The sequence below is a fragment of the Mustelus asterias genome, chromosome 1, assembly GCF_964213995.1.
Source record: "Mustelus asterias chromosome 1, sMusAst1.hap1.1, whole genome shotgun sequence".
Classification (NCBI taxonomy): domain Eukaryota; kingdom Metazoa; phylum Chordata; class Chondrichthyes; order Carcharhiniformes; family Triakidae; genus Mustelus; species Mustelus asterias.
Window position 1 is genome coordinate 56,646,647 of NC_135801.1, and position 18,294 is coordinate 56,664,940.

General features: G+C 41.2%; 1 protein-coding gene across 1 annotated transcript in view; it reads right to left on the minus strand.

Moving 5' to 3' along the window:
* The window catches only part of lrba (LPS-responsive vesicle trafficking, beach and anchor containing), a 901,160-nt gene that overhangs the window by 485,206 nt on the left and 397,660 nt on the right, over positions 1–18,294 (minus strand). The window contains exon 36 of the mRNA XM_078212471.1: positions 11,625–11,791. Coding sequence (XP_078068597.1) covers positions 11,625–11,791 — 167 coding nt within the window. The remainder of the gene's footprint in view (positions 1–11,624; positions 11,792–18,294) is intronic.

The following is an 18,294-nucleotide window of genomic DNA, read 5'->3' on the forward strand; positions in this document are numbered from 1 at the left end:
TGTTTACATCAATGAGCATCAGTGCGTTCCCTAAGACAACTGCAAGATGTTGGAAATGGTACCTGAAAGGAGCCTGAAGTGAATAAGTTCATAATCATGATTAATGGCCACGAGCAATTTAATCTTGCCCTTTCCTACAATTCTACCTGTAACAGGTGGCAATTTTAATGCAACAAAGACATTGCACACGCTGTTTCTTAGAAGTTGGAATCAGAAAGCTATTTTCTGACGATGCTAGGTGGGGGAATATGACCTGCTGCTCAAAATCCTTCCACATTTCATCCTCCTCTCTCTCTCCCCAATTTGCCCCTGTTCCTGTGTTGCCTCTAGCCATTCCTTCTGCTATGCTGCAGGCCAAGTAGGATAAAAACTACAGACCCATGATTGGCAGCAAGTCATTGAGTAAAATCACTGAATCAAAGCCTTCACTCACCATGTGCAACACCACCCCCTGTACTCCTCTGCAACTTAAAGCAGCCATATAAGCATCCAAACATTTCTACTAACTCAGCAACAACCAACAATTAACTTGAGAGTGATTGAGGATCCCTTTAAAAAGCACTAATGTAGATATTCTTCCTGATGCTGAATATACACCCAACTATGTGGGATAAGGAGAGGGGAATAGCAGGAGTTTTTAAATCATAAATGGCACCATCAGAGTCAAATCAGCATTAAATGCTTATTGACATCCAAATCTGACTGTGTACTTCCAGCGCACCCAGAAGTGACCTTCCCAAAATGTCATGCCCAATCCATACAGAAGCCTGCACAAAATGTGTGGACACCATTTTGGACCTGAAATGCAATTGTAGCCAAGAACACAATCACCGCAGAACTGAATTTCCCACCACTAATATTTACATAACAGATTTAAGATAAAGATATATCCCAAGGTGCGTTATCTTCAGACAAAAATGGACCCTGAGCCGATGAAGGAAATGAGCGGAGTGGTGATCCAAAATGTGATCAAAGAGGGACAGAGAGAGCAGCCATAAGGATGAAAGGGAGGTCTGGCAAACCTGTACTCACATCTGAACAAGATCTATGGAAAATTGCACAACTGTTTAAAAAATTGATTTGTTTTTAAAAAGCAAACTTAAAATAAAATCTTTTTTTTGTTTACTTCATCTTGTCTTTGCAGGTGAAATGGCACATAATGCCATGGAGCCGGACAACATGGGAAGAACACCATGCCAAATGCCACCACATTCACATGGAAAAAATTATGCAACTTCATGCACTACTGTGCCTATGACAGAGGTCGAGGTGGACAACATTTGCCCACAGTAAGATAAGGACCCTAGCCTGATATCTTTCCATGCTCCATAATATGGAGCATGGAAACCTATCACCATGAACTCACCATGGACTACTCTCCGGAATCGATTGCATTCTTGGACACACGCATCTCCATCAAGGACGGTCACCTCAGCACTTCACTGTTCCGCAAGCCCATGGATAACCTCAGGATGCTCCACTTCTCCAGCTTCCACCCTAAACATGTTAAAGAGGCCATCCCTTATGGACAAGCCCTCCTGATACACAGGATCTGCTCAGATGAGGAGGATCGCAACAGACACCTCCAGACGCTGAAAGATGCCCTCATAAGAACAGGATATGGCGCTCAACTCATTGATCTACAGTTCCGATGCGCCACAGCGAAAAACTGCACCGACCTCCTCAGAAGACAAACATGGGACACGGCAGACAGAGTACGCTTCGTCATCTAGTACTTCCCCGAAGCGGAAAAGCTACAACATCTTCTCCGGAGCCTTCAACATGTCATCGATGAAGACGAACATCTCGCCAAGGCCATCCCCACACCCCCACTTCTTGCCTTCAAACAACCGCACAACCTCAAACAGACCATTGTCCGCAGCAAACTACCCAGCCTTCAGGAGAACAGTGACCACGACACCACACAGCCCTGCCATAGCAACCTCTGCAAGACATGCCGGATCATCGACACGGATGACATCATCTCACATGAGAACACCATCCACCAGGTACACAGTACATACACTTGCAACTCGGCCAACGTTGTTTACCTGATACGCTGCAGGAAAGGATGACCCGAGGAGAGACCATGCAGACGCTACGACAACGGATGAATGAACACCGCTCGACAATCACTAGGCAAGAGTGTTCTCTTCCTGTTGGGGAACACTTCAGCGGTCACGAGCATTCGGCCTCTGATCTTCGGGTAAGCGTTCTCCAAGGCGGCCTTCACGACACACGACAACGCAGAGTCGCTGAGCAGAGACTGATAGCCACGTTCCACACACATGAGGACGGCCTCAACCGGGACCTTCGGTTCATGTCACACTATCTGTAACCCCCACGACTTGCCTGGGCTTGCAAAATCTCACTAACTGCCCTGGCTGGAGACAATACACATCTCTTTAACCTGTGCTTAACCCTCTCTCCACTCACATTGTCTGTACCTTTAAGACTTGATTACCTGTAAAGACTTGCATTCCAACCATTATTTTGTAAATTGAGTTTGTGTCTTTATATGCCCTGTTTGTGAACAGAACTCCCACTCACCTGATGAAGGGGCAGCGCTCCGAAAGCTCGTGGCTTGTATTACCGAATAAACCTGTTGGACTTTAACCTGGTGTTGTGAGACTTCTTACCATAATATGGGTCCAGCCTTTCCCCCCTTCTGTAGGGACTGTGTCATTAAGACACATCCAATTATTTCAACCTCATGCTTTTTCTTTCCACAGGTCCAACATGGCCCAAGAGAGAGAGGGTGAGGTTGGTGCTGGTGGAGGACGAGGATGAAGAGGAAGGACAAAGTGGAGGAGAAGGAGAGGAGGAAACAAGAGGAGGAACTGCTTCTGGAGGACACTCAAGACACAGCCAACAGAAACTCCATATTAGAAGCCAGCTGCTGTGAGCAGAAGTCACACCAGCCTCTGGAGTCCATGACTTTCATCTTTCTGTTCTGAGAAAACAGCTCGTAGCAAGGCCATCCTGGGGCAGCATGGTGGCACAGTGTTTAGCACTGCTGCCTCACAGTGCCAGGAACCCAGGTTCGATTCCCAGCTTGGGTCACTGTGTGTGTGGAGTTTGCACATTCTCCCTGTGCCTACATGGGTTTCCTCCAGGTGCTCCGGTTTCCTCCCACAGTCCAAAAGACTGATTAGGTGCATTGGCTATACTAAATTCTCCCTCACTGTACCCGGAGTGTGGCGACTAGGGGATTTTTCAGAGTAACTTCATTGCAGTGTTAATGTAAGGCTACGTGTGACAATAATAAATAAACTTTAAACTTTAACACCCAAGGAATGCACAGGTCTCAAAAGAGAAAGGTGACACACTTTACCGAATCCATTACTCCGTATTCCAAGGGGCTGCTGAAAAATGCTATTACTCTTACAATCACTGCATAAAGTTAGATATTGGACTATTCTGTTCACAATCATCGATTTAAGACTCTCTTGAACTTTTATTTAGAGAGTCTTAATTTTAAAATACAACAAAATATGCTAAAGGAGTTATAGATAAATCAATCTCAGCTCAGTAAAAAATTTCAATCTGGCATAAATTATTAGCAGTTCTGCAACAAAGTGTTTTCAATACAACAACTGTAACAATGTTCAATTCAATACTTACTTTGATATTTTACAAGTCTGCTTGTCCTCTGCCATATGTGCAAACTGGATGTTTAAGTATCATGACTTAATCTTCTTTTAACATCTTGCCAGTTTTTATAAACTTGTTGCTGTCACATTAAATGTAATCACTTAAATTTCAGTCAGTATATCTTGGTTCCCGTTCCAACTAGCACAGAGGAAGATGGCTGTGGTTGTTACAGCTCAATCATCTCAGCCTCCAGACATTGCTGCAGGAGTTGTCAGAGTAGTGTCCTAGACCCAACCATCTTCAGCTGCTTTATAAATGGCACTCTCTCCATCTAACAGACATAAGTGGGAACGCTCGCTGATGATTGCACAATGTTCAGAACCACTTGTGACCCCTCAGATATTGACGCAGTCCGCATCTATATGCAGCAAGACCTGGACAACATTCAGTTTTGGCTGATAAGTGACAAGTAGCATTCGTGCCACACAAGTGTCAGGCAAAGGCCATTTCCAGCTAGAGAGAATCTAACCATCTCCCCTTGACATTCAATGGCATCACCATCATTGAATCCCCTACCATCAACAAACTGGGGGCTACCATTGATCAGAAACTGAACTGGACTAACCATATAAATACTGTGGTTACAAGAGCAGGTCAGAAGCTAGGAATCCTGTGGCGAGTAACTCACCTCCTGACTCTCCAAAGCCTGTCGACCATCTACAAGGCACAAGCCAGGAATACTGTCTATTTGCCTGGATGAGTTCAGTTCCAACAACACTCAAGAAGCTCAATGCCATCCAGGGTAAAGCAGCCCATTTGATCAGCACCCCATCCACCACTTTCAACTCTCATTCCCTCCATCACTGATGCACAGTGACAGCAATGTGTATCATCTACACAACGCACTGCAGCAACTTACCAAGGATTCTTTGACGGCACATTCCAAACCCATAACCTCTACCACTTAGAAGACTAAGGTAGATGCATGGGAACACCGTCACCTGCAAGTTCTCCTCCAAGCCACACACCATGCTGAGCTTAAACCATATCACTGTTCTCTTAGTATTGCTGGGTAAAATTGCTGGATCTCCCTTCCTAACAGCACCACATGGACTACGGCGGTTCAAGAAGGCAGTTCACCACCACCCTCTTACAGGAATGATGGGCAGCCTAGACAGCAACACCCACAACCTGCAAAAGAATTTTTTAAAAACTGGATGGCACAATCTCAATGGTCAGACTTTGAACACCTCTGCCTGGAGTTGTCCATGACAGCTCTGGCTTCACAAAACATCAAATCAGCTAAGCATGCATGACCCTTGAATTTGGCACCTGAAGCTCGGGATCTTCTGGTTCCATGCATCCAGCCTAGATATTTTCAGATTTAGCCCTTCTCCTGATGCAAAATTGTGCAGAGCACAGCACATCAGACCACATCCTTTCCTTTGCACAGATGATGATCTGTTTTTGATGGTCCTTTCTTTCAGCCCTTGCTGCAGCAAAGAATCTATGTTTTTGATATTTTGGGGCACTGAAGACTTCTTGATGGTCCTGCAATTTATGTTCAGACAAGTTGAACAATTCAGGAACATGTTCCAAAACAGCCAACTTGACTTGTAACTCTCTCCACACCTGCTCACTTTCTTTGTTCACATCACCTTTACCAGTTCTGCATGATTGCTCAAGACTTTTAGCTGCTGCATCTCAGACTGAGTAGGCATCAGCTTTTCCACCTGAACCTGTGCCAACTTGAAACGCTCATGTTTGCAAGTATTTTGTTTAATTGGAGCAGCATTTTCTACAAGTATCTCACTCCCAATTATCTTATACTTCCCAACTTATTCTCACATACTTGTCCATGTGATATTAACAACTCTTTCAGGTCAGTTCAATTTTCCTCTGGAAGGTAACTTAGTAACTTATCCCAATTTTTAATAATGTCCTCATTATCCAATTTAATTTGAGGGATGTCAAATTCAGAGTCATCTGGAATCGGTTCTTCCCTCTGAGTTATAATCATTAAACCTCCTCCTTCCCTATCAAAATATCTTTTAAGCATATTCACATGACACACTGAGTTTTCCTTTTATCTGGCATTATCAAATAATTCATCTCACTCAATTTCCTTAGGCCCACTAAACCTTGCTTTTGAAGGTTCACCTACCAGTGGTAGCAATACTAAGACTTTGTCCCCACTAGCAAAACTATGAATTTTTGATTGCTTATTCGCTTCCTGTTTCATCACCTGCTGTGCTACTTTTAAATGTTGTCTAGCCAATTCACCTGCTCTATTCAACCTTTCCCCAAAAGTTGACACATAGTCCAATAATGCTGTCTCCCAACACACACTCACCAATTTCTCCATAATCAATTTAAGTGGTCCTCTTTCCTCATGACCAAAAATCAATTCAAATAGACTGAATTTGGTTGACTCATTGGGTGCATCCCTAATTGCAAAGAGTACAAATGGAATTCCTTTATCCCAATCCTCTGGATAATCTTGACAACAACGCTCTAACGCTCCCTGCGATTCTGGATGGTACATGGTGGAATTAAATTGTTTTATTCCTAAGCTATCCATAACCTCCTTGAATAACTTTGATGCAACATTTGATCCTTGGTCTAATTGTATTTCTGTGGGTAGTCCATATCTAGTAAAGAAATTGAAGTAACTCCTCCACAATCCTTTTAGCTGTAATATTATGTAATGGAATTGTCTCTGGAAACCAATAGGGAAGAGCAGAAGGAGGATGTTTAATGGTTATAACTCAGATGGAATAGATATTGATTCCCACTTTTTGTTTTAGGGAGGGGTCCTACACAATCAATTAAGACTTTTGTAAAAGGTTTCTCAAATGCCAGAATGGTTATTAAGGGTGCTGGTTTCATCACTGCTTGAGGTTTCCCTATGACTTGATATGTGTGACATGGCTGACAAAATTTAACTACATCTTTATGCAGTCCAGGCCAATAGACATGTTTTTATATTTTAGCTTGAATTTTCCTTACTCCCAAATGATCTCCGACTGGTACCTCATATACTACTCGCAACACCTCCTTTCTATATCCCACCGGCAATACCACTTGAACTTCTGCCCACTTTTCATCCGCATGAATTTGTAACGGTCTCCATTTCCTCACTAAGACATCATTTTTAAGGTAACAACATTCTGGTACACACTCAAATTCCTCTTCCGTGTATGCTTTCTGATACAACTATTTTACTTCTATATCCTTCTGTTGTAACTCTACCAACTTTCCAAAACTGTTCTTGTTCTTTTCCAATCATCTGATCAAAAATTGTTTCTGATAATTGAACTTCAACTTTCTCATCTTCACACTTTGATTTCTCTTATCTTAACCTGTGACTTTGTGACCTTGTTACTATACAATTAGGAAAAATCCCATGATATGCATCCTTCAACAACTCAATTGTTTGATTCTCCACTGGCTTTTCAATGACAGTAGGCATCACTCCCACCTATGATCCAGCTATACCATTACCCAAAATAAACTGTATTCCTGAACAAGATAATTTCTCTATTACTCCTACTGCCACTTCACCACTCTTCACTTAGCTTTAATTCTTTTTCATGTTCAAGCTGTTTCATTTGGAATTGAATTCCAGCCATTTCCAATGAGTCTGACTGTGTTTCTGGCAATTTTAAATGCTGTACTTTCGCCACAATTATTTCTCCTTTCCGTGCACTCTAAGGCAATGTTTTTGCCAATTTCAAAAGCTTTGTTTTGGTCATCTTTTGTAAGGTATCTTGTGTGACTTCCTCCATCCCCAGGAACTTCTTGGCCTCCGAAAGAGCCATTATTCCACAAGGCACAATAGGGAATGCCTATTTAAACTTGAATACAACACCCGAAAAGAAAACACCAATATATGCTCATCACTCACTGTCTTTGAGTTCAATAATCCCAAAATCAACAAATATAGATTTTAATCCTGCTGAACCCCCAATTATTATGGTTCAGGTTAGAGACTTCAAAGTGTTTTATGAGGCTTGCCCGAACCATCAGTTTTGCATCTTGAATTTGGCTAGGAAAAGCATGAGATGTTTCACTTCAGGTATAATTCAAGTGACCCATTAGGGAGCCTTTATCAAACAAAGTTTATTTAAGAATATAGTTAACATGTATGGTAATAAAATTAGCAACAACTTTTATCAATTACAAACAAGAAACAACCACTATAATGTGTAACCCTTAATGAATATCTCCAATGTGTTCCAATTAAAACCAAAATCCAATAAACAGAACACTTTAAGCAGACTTATCACTGCACAGGCTAAAACTCGCATGATACTGAAATCCAGCTCCCTAGGTTGAATGCTGATTTCAAATGATCTTGAAAACTCAGAGCAGCATGTATTCCTCAGCTCCCCAAAACACAAAAAAAACATAGATTCTTTACTGCAGCATGGCAACAAGCCTTTCTTTCAGCTAACTGGTAAAACTTTCAAAAAATAAACAGAGAGACTTCTTTCAGCTGTGCTTTTAACACTGCAGCCAAAACTAAACTAAAAACAACCGTCACCTGATCAGCACAGTTTTTTTTCTCCTCCCATCAATGACATCACCCAAGGCTATGAGCATGATTTGAAAAAAAACCTTTCTTAAAGGGACACTAACATCACAAACCCAACAATCTTCAGCTGCTTCATCATAAGTTCAGAAATGGGCATATTTGCTGATGGTTACACTCACTTCCATCTCACCATTACATCTCTTGATTCCTCCATTTCTGCTGAATTTGTCCAACGTCCAGTACTAGATGAACAGAAATATTCTCCAATGATATACTGGGGAGACCAACCCATTGTACTGGGTCCCCGAAATGAACCCCGTTCCCTAGTTACCAACTCCATCACTCTCCCTGGCAATGTAGGTTCAATGACATCACCCAAGACTATGAGCACGATTTTTTTTAAAAACCCTTGGACTTTTTTTTAAAAAAACCTTAGGATTTTTCCAATGGAGGAGCAGCGCTCCGAAAGCTTGTGCTGCCAAATAAACCTGTTGGACTTTAATCTGGTGTTGTGAGACTTCTTACTGTGCTTATCCCAGTCCAACGCCGGCATCTCCACATAATGGAGGCTCAGCCAGGCTGTTCGCAAACTTGATGTCATATTTTATCCTGAGGTGGATTTCTGACCACATATCCACATTATCACTAAAACCGCGTATTACCAATGCCATAACATCACCCAAGGTACATCCCGTCTCAGCTCGACAATTGCTGAAAACACCATCCAAATCTTTGTTACCTCTAGACATGACTCTTGGTCAGTCTCCAACATCATATCCTTCATAAACTTCAGGTCTTCCAGAGCTTTGCTGCCTGTATCCTTACTCGCACCAAATCCTGTTGACCTATCACCCTGGTGCTTATCGATTTTAAAATTCTTACCCTTGCTTTCAAATTCTTCCATGGCCTTGCTCCATCCTACCTCTGATCTATCCACGCCCCACAGTCCTTGGAGATATCTATGCTTCTCTTATTCTGACCTCTAACCCAGTCTGAATTTCTCCACCACTGATTTCCATGCCTTCGGTTGCTACATCCCAGAGCTCCAGAATTTCTTCCCTAAACTTCCAACTTACCTTTATTTTTTAAGATGCACCTTAAAATCTATCTCTATGACCAAGCTACTATCTCCTTGTGTGGCTTAGTGTCAAACTTCTGTGAAGTATCTTGGGATGTTTTATTTATGTTAAAGGTGCTTTATAAATGCTAGTTATTGTTATCTCAGCTTGTGCTGGTACTCGATTCCACCCAAGTTCATGCTGACATTCTCCCTTGCATTCCATTTCCCATGAGAAGTGCCACTTTCAACCTCTTCCCTCTCCCAGCTTCTGATCATTTCCACTGCCCTTCACCATAATCAATTCTCCCCCTCCTTTGTTGCATAGCTTTCTCTCTGCAATAGTAATTTATCCCTTTTCCATTCTCCTTCAATGCCACCCATTCCCCCTTTCAACTAAAATTTGACCAAGACAGCCAGAAACTACAAAGGGTTGTGAATGTAGCCCACTCCACCATGCAAAGCAGCCTCCCATCCACTGACTACATCGACACTTCCCACTGCCTCAGGAAAGCAGCCAGCATAAGGACCCCAAGCATCCCGGACATACTGTCATCCATCTTCTTCCGTCGGGAAAAAGATATAGAAGTCTGGAAACACGTACCAACGACTCAAGACCAGCTTCTTCCCTGCTGCTATCAGACTTTTGAATGATCCCATCACACATTAAGCTGATCTTTCTCTTCACCCCATCGGCAACTACAACACTACATTCTGTACCCTACCCTTTCCTTCTCCCCCATGTACTCTATGAACAGATATTACTCTATGAACAGATATTTTGTCTGTAACAGCTCACAAGAAACAATAATTTGTACTGTATCCCAACACATGACAATAATAAATCAATTCAAAAAGTTATAGGGTTAGTTCAAAGCACTGCCTGTGGGTTTGTAGGCCAAGGTGGGGGCTGAGCTTGCAGGTACCAGTGAAGCCCAAAAACAAGTTCAGGCCTTGGACCTGAATCTCTAGACCCACCCTGAGGTCCAGAAACCACAAGACCTCCTCTCCGCCCACACCACCATCCCCCTCTCCCAAGACCCCAATCCTCCACTGTTCAGCACCCTCCTCCCTAAGCCATCTCAACCCTCCCCACCCTGAGACCTCCAAAACTTACCCCTTCCTGAGACACCCGGATTAGGCTGTGGGGATTGTATGGAGTTCTAGTCCTGGCCATTTCAGCTGCCGGCCAATCAGATTGGCAAGCAGCTCTCTAAGGAGGAGCTTCCTCCTGGGTAAAGGGCAGAAATCCCACCTTCAGCCAATTAATGCTCAGGGGAGCGTGAAATCACGGCAGAGCAGACAGTGTCAGCAGGGTGTGTTTCCGTCAACTATTCAGATGGCGGGTTAGGAAACCCCACCATCCTAAAAACCCTGGCCATTTTTTTTCCAGAACATATGGAATGTTTTTAAATAATAAATAATGGACTTTTCTCTCCACAGATGCTGCCAGACCTACAGGGTTTATCCAGAATTTTAAGCAGTTGTAGTACTTTGCTTTAATTTAAGGAATGTTTTTGCTTTTTTTCTCCAATTGTTTACGTCAGGCATTATTAGATTCAACTTTTCAAAATCAATTTCTAATCAGTTGAGGTGAACAACAACTATTTGAGAGACAGTAAATAATATAAATAAAACATCCATGGGATCCAAGAGCTCAAGAATTGGAAAAAAATTCCAAAATATATAGTCATATTGTTTGTTCAATAAACTCAGTCTTTCCTTGCTTCCACATTTAATCAAATACAATTAACTAAGTCGGAGGTTTATCGTTCAAGCCTTCATTCTTTATTTTCTTTCAAAAGCAATTTTGGGTTTAAATATAATTTAACCAAAAGCTAACATGTAAATTCATACACAATGCACATCAACTAAGTGTTTTGAAATTTTAAACTCAATTAATTAATATTTAGTTGGCAGGTACATTAGAGAGAACACCATCATCAGTCCTATGACTTTGAAACAACATGATCTTAATAAAGACACCGTCCACAGTCAATCACTATGAATACCTAACCAAGTAATAAATCTGTGCTACTGGCTTACTCTGCACTTGCCTTGAAAAAAAAAGAGCATTTAATATAAATACAATATAATATTTTCTCAACACACAGCTGATCACAGTCATGAGAATAGGACAAGTAGTGGTTGTAGTTTCCTGATAAATGCTTAGGCATTTGTTTTTCCCCTCACAATCTCAGTACAATTGCATCTAGTGTATTCTATATAACCTTGAGGTCATATTTCAGCACATTGAACTGAATAGATGTATCAGGGGTGTAGCAACGGACTAAACATACTTACATCTCCAATGTTTAAGGCTAATGACTTCTAATATTGTATTTTAAAGGTATACTCACTGAAGCTTAAGCTGATGCAAATTCTTGGAGTGACCTCATTCTGAACCAAACTAGAAGTTTAAAGCAGTGGATTTACCTTAGTGAAGAGCTTCCCCAAGCACCATGCTTGTCTGTCAAAATGTTGATAATCTTCTGTACCAATTGAGTGGATGTCACATGATCTCGGTACTTAGCAGCTCTTATTAGGTGGTCACACATCTTTTCTTCTTCACGTCTTTCTGCTGAGTACTGGGCACACAGAGACTGTCAAGGAAAAACAGGAATAACATTTTATTATTTACTTATAACTCTCACAATCAGGCATTTCAAGCCAGAAGGGCTGTAGGAATAGGACCACACTGTAACTATCTGTTTCATTGAAAGCCTGCATCATTTTCAAACATTTACAACACATGCATGATTCACATTAGCTGAAGATAATCAGAAGAATTTGAATCACTATATTTTGCTGACAATCCTCTGAGACATGTCCAGAGCTGGTCTGTGTCAATACAAACAACAGCAAACCAGCTATTACTCCATAGATGATCTTATGGAGAAAAAAGGCAAAGCTTACAGGTTTCTCCTAAGCAATAACAAGTTAAATGTTTAATGACATAGAAAGTTAGTAACTATCATTAGACATTAGGAATGGGTCAATTTGGATAGCCCCAAAAACAGACACAGGAATCATGTTTCATGATTAACATGCACGCAATTATTGGAATGCAAACAGCCTGCTAACTACATGCTACCTATTCATTGGAATGATGGCTGTACACAGCAAGTAGTAAGCCCACTGTTCACATATCTGCAGGGGGTCCAAAGTTGTACTTCTCAACACTTACTATAAATCCAAATTGCAATGATTAAAGCTTATGAGATGCAAAGTATTGACAGCCATTCAGGAGCTGAATCTGCATTGGAAAAAATGAAGGATAGCACAACATGGGCGATAGCAGGTTTCAAGGGTTCCAGATGCTGCACTGGAGGCCGTGATGGTGGTGGAAATTATGGTGAAACATCATGTAGGCATAGGTCCTTGAAATACACACTGAAAAGGCTTTGGAAGTATATAGCCATTGAGGTCAGGGCCATGAGTCAAGTCCCAAGGACTTGGCTACAGTGTCGCAAGACAATTAATGATATCTCATGAGTGGTTAACGTTAATAAATGTATCTGCAAATGCCATACCTTGCCAATTGTACGATTGACGTCAAATACTTCTCACCATAACCCAGTGACTCATCTACCAACAATATCAAGATATGTATCCGACATTCATAAGCTCCATTGAAGCCTCATATACTTAGCATTGCTGTAAGCCTTATATCCACAAATTACAGCAGACACACCCTGCCAGTTATTCAACCAGGACACCCATATCAGCCAAACAGATTACGTGACATGGCATTTTCATCTATTCAGCAGGACAAGGTGATACACAAGTGAAGGTAACATGAGCTAACCAGAGAAAGACAGGCCTGCCTGTATACCCCCACAAAGGAAGCACGGATATAATCAAACTGAATCGTCCTTCTCAGATCCCACCTCATTGTCATTCGACAACGCACCTCATCTTTTTTATTCCTCTATGCCCCATCCCATCACCTCACGTTACCCTTGTGCCTTTCTCCCTGCAAGCAGTCAAGAAGTGCAGCCTGGTTAGGCTGTGGAGAATCAAGATATCGATGATGATGAAGATACACCATCATTCAATGCAGACTCTCAGCTACTTGTTCAGAGGCTGCCAATGTGTGCAATCTGAGCCACTAGGCATGAGTGGCCTGTAACCTCCACTTCAGAAGAAAACAATAACAATGATTTCTGCTTCAGAGGGCTCAGATGAGGACTTAAAATGAGCATCTAGCAGAAGTAGATTAATGGCCATTACATGATAGACATGCTTGGTGAATTTATGAAAAATATTTGCCTGTGTTGCCCTCCTCAGACTGCCCTCTAGAATTCACTTTACTTTCTTCTCAGTGTTCTAGCTATACTCAGCTGTGAAATTTCATGGGGTGCCTTAGATTAGTTTTTGGCTAAGCGATCCTCCTACTTTTCTTCAAAACCTCACCATTGTGGACTTTACAGCTCAAGCTTAGGATTCATTGCCTTTGTACTACTGAATTTAAAAATCAAGAACGTTCCAGTTTCTAATGGGCTCTACACTCCTTGTCCTGGTTTTGGACATACAAAGATTGCTCTATCCTTTTTTCTTTGTGTGTCATCGCCAAGCTAACTGCTTGCTTTCTATGAAGGTTATGTAGCTTTCTGTCACTAGCTCCAAGCTAGGCAAATCTTCCATCTTCTTTTGCCTCATGCACTTAGCCTCCAAACTGAGCTTGAGTTACCACCGCACAGTGAACAATAAAGTTAATATTTTCTCTGCTAAAGGTGCAGGCCTAGCATTAAGCTTTTGTGCTCCCTCGGCTGAACGAGCTGCAACTCTGTTGGTCTGTTCCCAAACTGCTGACTGTCTGCTCCTGAGAGTGAAAACACAGATATAAAAAGGAACTTCCCTAATTTTCTACAGCCCATGCGGTATACTTTGGATGTTCCAAACAGCAATGTAAACAAATTATCTTTACCTTTCAAAATAACCTCACAGATTTGGAATATCGTAACATTCAAGGATATTGAACAAATGCAGGAAAATGGGATTAGTGTGCCTTTAGTGAAAGTTACTGTCGGTGCAGACTGAAGGGTTTTTTCTGTGGTGTATGACTGTGATTCTGTGACCCACATGACCAATTTATCGCTCTAATGACCCTCCTCTTAAGATTTTCTGGTTCGACCAAGAAAACCCTGTTTACAAATATGGTTTTAGCTTTTTTGATCTGGGAATTACAGAAATACTCCAAATTCCTTACTGAAATGACGATGGACATCCTGTCCCTACCAAAAGCTCAAGATGAATCATCCATTGTTTAAGTTTCTTCCTCCTAACTATTTCTCAATCAAACATTTCCATTTATCTTTAATTTAATTGAACTAATAAAGCTAAAAGATATACCTCTTATTTCAAAGGGAAGACTGATTAGTGCAATTATGCCCAGCAGCAACTGATTTGTGTAGAAGCCTTGAAGTCAAGAAAATGTCTTTCAGCATTTAAAGTACTATTTGCTGTAAACTTTTGTAACTTGAAACAACAATGAAAAGCAGCAAACACTTGCAAAATCGTGCTAATTGCCACTATCAGCAGTTAGCCATCAAACAAATGATGATTCCTTGAATTAGCACTAATGAGGGGGCTTCCTGCTGATAATGCATGTTTAGGCATGCAAAGAGGTACCACACGCAGCTGTGTTGAGTACCAAAAGTGCAGCTTTGGTCTCAAATTTGGGCACCATCACCTTTACTTTCTCAGAAGACTAAGGAAATTTGGCATGTCAGCTACGACTCTCACCAACTTTTACAGATGCACCATAGAAAGCATTCTTTCTGGTTGTATTACAGCTTGGTATGGCTCCTGCTCTACCCAACACCACAAGGAACTACAAAAGGTCGTGAATGTAGCCCAATCCATCATGCAACCAGCTCCATCCATTGACTGTGTCTACACTTCCCACTGCCTCGGCAAAGCAGCCAGCATAATTAAGGACCCCACGCACCCCGGATATTCTCTCTTCCACCTTCTTCCGTCAGGAAAAAGATACAAAAGTCTGAGGTCACGTACCAACTGACTCAAGAACAGCTTCTTCCCTGCTGCTGTCAGACTTTTGAATGCACTTACCTTGCATGAAGTTGATCTTTCTCTACACCCTAGCTATGACTGTAACACTACATTCTGCACTCTCTCATTTCCTTCTCTATGAACGGTATGTTTTGTCTGTATAGCGCACAAGAAACAATAGTTTTCACTGTATGTTAAGACATGTGACAATAATAAATCAAATGAAATCAAATTGGCAATGCACAATGATTGGCATCATAACCTGCCTGCTCTGCATGCTTCTGATGGGACTTTGTTGTATGCAACCTAACACTTGACAAATATAGCGTCTTGCATGACTTACAACAAAAGTGTGTACACATGGATCAGATCCATTTTGTTCCCAAACTGCACTCGCAGTGCCCAAACGACTACCCAGCACAATTCTGTGCCCAAGCCATTTAAAAATCACATGAAAATCCTAAACTTTAAGTTCATGATTACACTTAGATTACTCATTTAATGAAAACAATCCATTGTGATTTACAAATAGCTAAAAATATACCCATTTAATGCATCCAACATTAAAATATAAATATTTAAACAATCACTATTCTCCTTTCACAAGTGACCTTTTTTGAGAAGATAGAGGCATGAGATTGCATCAACTACGCAGTGTCAATCAGATGAGCAATGTAAAACGGAACAGTTTACTGAACCCTGTAAATTTGTTTCCTAGCCATGTGTTTGAAAAAAATCTGTTTTTGTGGGAATTACCAAAAGAAGTTCGAAACTTGCACAATGGGTTTTGCAACTTAGTATGAAAAATATCGAACAACGTAAACGTGCATAATTTAAGATTTCAAGCAGTTAAGAGAAACAACATTGCACATTAAATAAAAAAATTTTAACATTTAGATATTTACTCTTATGTTACTTATTTTTGCAATAAATATGTATCAGTATGTTGCGTGTTAGAAATATGATTATTCTCTTGCAAAGCATTTACTCAGATGAAACTAAAATTCTTGCACGTGTGTAATTGCAAGGCGACCAAAACTGCAGATCACAGGTTTTATAAATATATGGTAGTACCAGTTTCACATTCGCACAACAGTTTTAAAAATTTGAGATCTGGAAAACTAAATTTATTTAATTACATTTTACCTTTTCAGAATGTACACTTTTCAATAGCTGATCAATGTTTTTCACGTACATATGCAGGTAGAAGTATATTCAGGAAGTATAAGGGTGCAAAGTAGAGAGAGAAAGCAAGCAATGGAATAAAGTGTAGAGTAAAAAAATGTCTTATAAAATGCCCTATAATTTACAATTGGAACCTCCTCCACAATTTAACCATTCACTTTTCAAGTCTGACATATAATCCATAGATATAAATCATGTTAGTAGGTTACTCTCTTCGTTTTATCAATCTCTGTCTCTTTAAAGAATATTAAAGAGAAGTTTGACCTAAAACAAGCGATAAAAAGGAAATCAAACAGTACTTTGTAAATGGAAGGATAGATTTGCATTGTGTTAAATGGTAAATGTAATGAGGAATCAAAGATTGGTGGGCTTTTTTAACTATAGCGTCGGCATGGAAGGACCAGGACAGGTTGTTGGTGATCTGGGTACCCAAGTACTTGAAGCTCTCAACCATTTCTACTTTGTCCCATTGATGTAGGCAGGGGCATGTCCTCCACTATACTTCCTGAAGTCGATGACAATCTCCTTCGTTTTGTTGACATTGAGGGAGAGATTATTGTCGTCGCAACAGTTCACCAGCTTCTCTATCTCTTTCCTGTACTCAGTCTTGTCATTGTTTGAGATCCGACCCACTATGGTGGTGTCATCAGCAAACTTGAAAATCAAGTTGGAGGGGAATTTGGCCCCAGTCATAGGTGATAAGGAGTATAGTAAGGGGCTGAGGACACAGCCTCATGTGGCACCGGTGTTGAGGGTGATAGTGGAGGAGTTGTTGTTGCCTAATCTTACTGATTGCTGTCTGTGGGTTAGGAAGTTCAGGATCCAGTCGCAGAGGGAAGAGCCGAGCTCCATGCCACGAAGTTTGGAGATGATGGTGTTGAAGGCTGAGCTGTAGTCAATAAATAGGAGTCTGACATAGGTGTCTTTGTTATCTAGGTATTCCAGGGTTGAATGCAGGGCCAGTGAGATGGCATCTGCTGTGGACCTGTTGCAGCAGTGGGCGAACTGTAGTGAATCCATGCAAAATGGGAGGCTGGAATTGATTTGTGCCATGGCTAACCTTTCGAAGCACTTCATAATGATGATTGTCAGAGCCACCGGATGATAGTAATTAAGGCATGCTGCCTGGCTTTTCTTAAGTACCGGGATGATGGCTGTCTTCTTGAAGCAGATAGGTACCTCAGGTTGTTGTAAACAGAGGTTGAAGATGTCTGCAAATACTCCCACCAGCTGGTCCACGCAGGATCTGAATGTTCGTCCGGGTACCCAATTCGGGTCAGTCACTTTCCGTTGGTTGACCTTCAAGAAGGCTGCGCTGACGTCTGCAATGGTGATCTCGAATACAGGTTCATCTGAGGCTTCCGCGGTGGAGGGCATGCTCTTGCTGACCACTTGCTCACAACGGGCATAGAATGCCCGTTTGATAGAAACAGGCTGACAGAGATCAAGGAGTGATCGAACTGAGATGTTTAAGATTATTAATACGTTTGATAGGGTAGTGAGCAAGATAATTAATTCCTCTGATGGAAAAGTCCACAACAAAAGGGCATTACTTTAAATAAGAGCGGATTAAACAGCATTGATGTGTGCAAGAAGTCTTGAGAGTGGCCAGTGTTTGGCCCATTTCAAATTGGGCAATAGAGCTCACATAAGTAACTACAAGTCTGCTAAATACTAGAATCAATTCAATTAGTATTAATTACTAAATATCCAGATGAAGAAAAATAGAAGTATCCAACTTGGATTTTAGAAAGGAAAGTGTGCTTCATAGACTGAAGATCTTTTTGATGGTGAAATAAATATGCTTGTGAGGGGAAATGTAGTTCATGTAGTGCACATAAAAACCTTGGACAAAGAACCCCGCAAACTATTTGGAGAAGGGAAAATGAGACAGAATTAGGGAAAG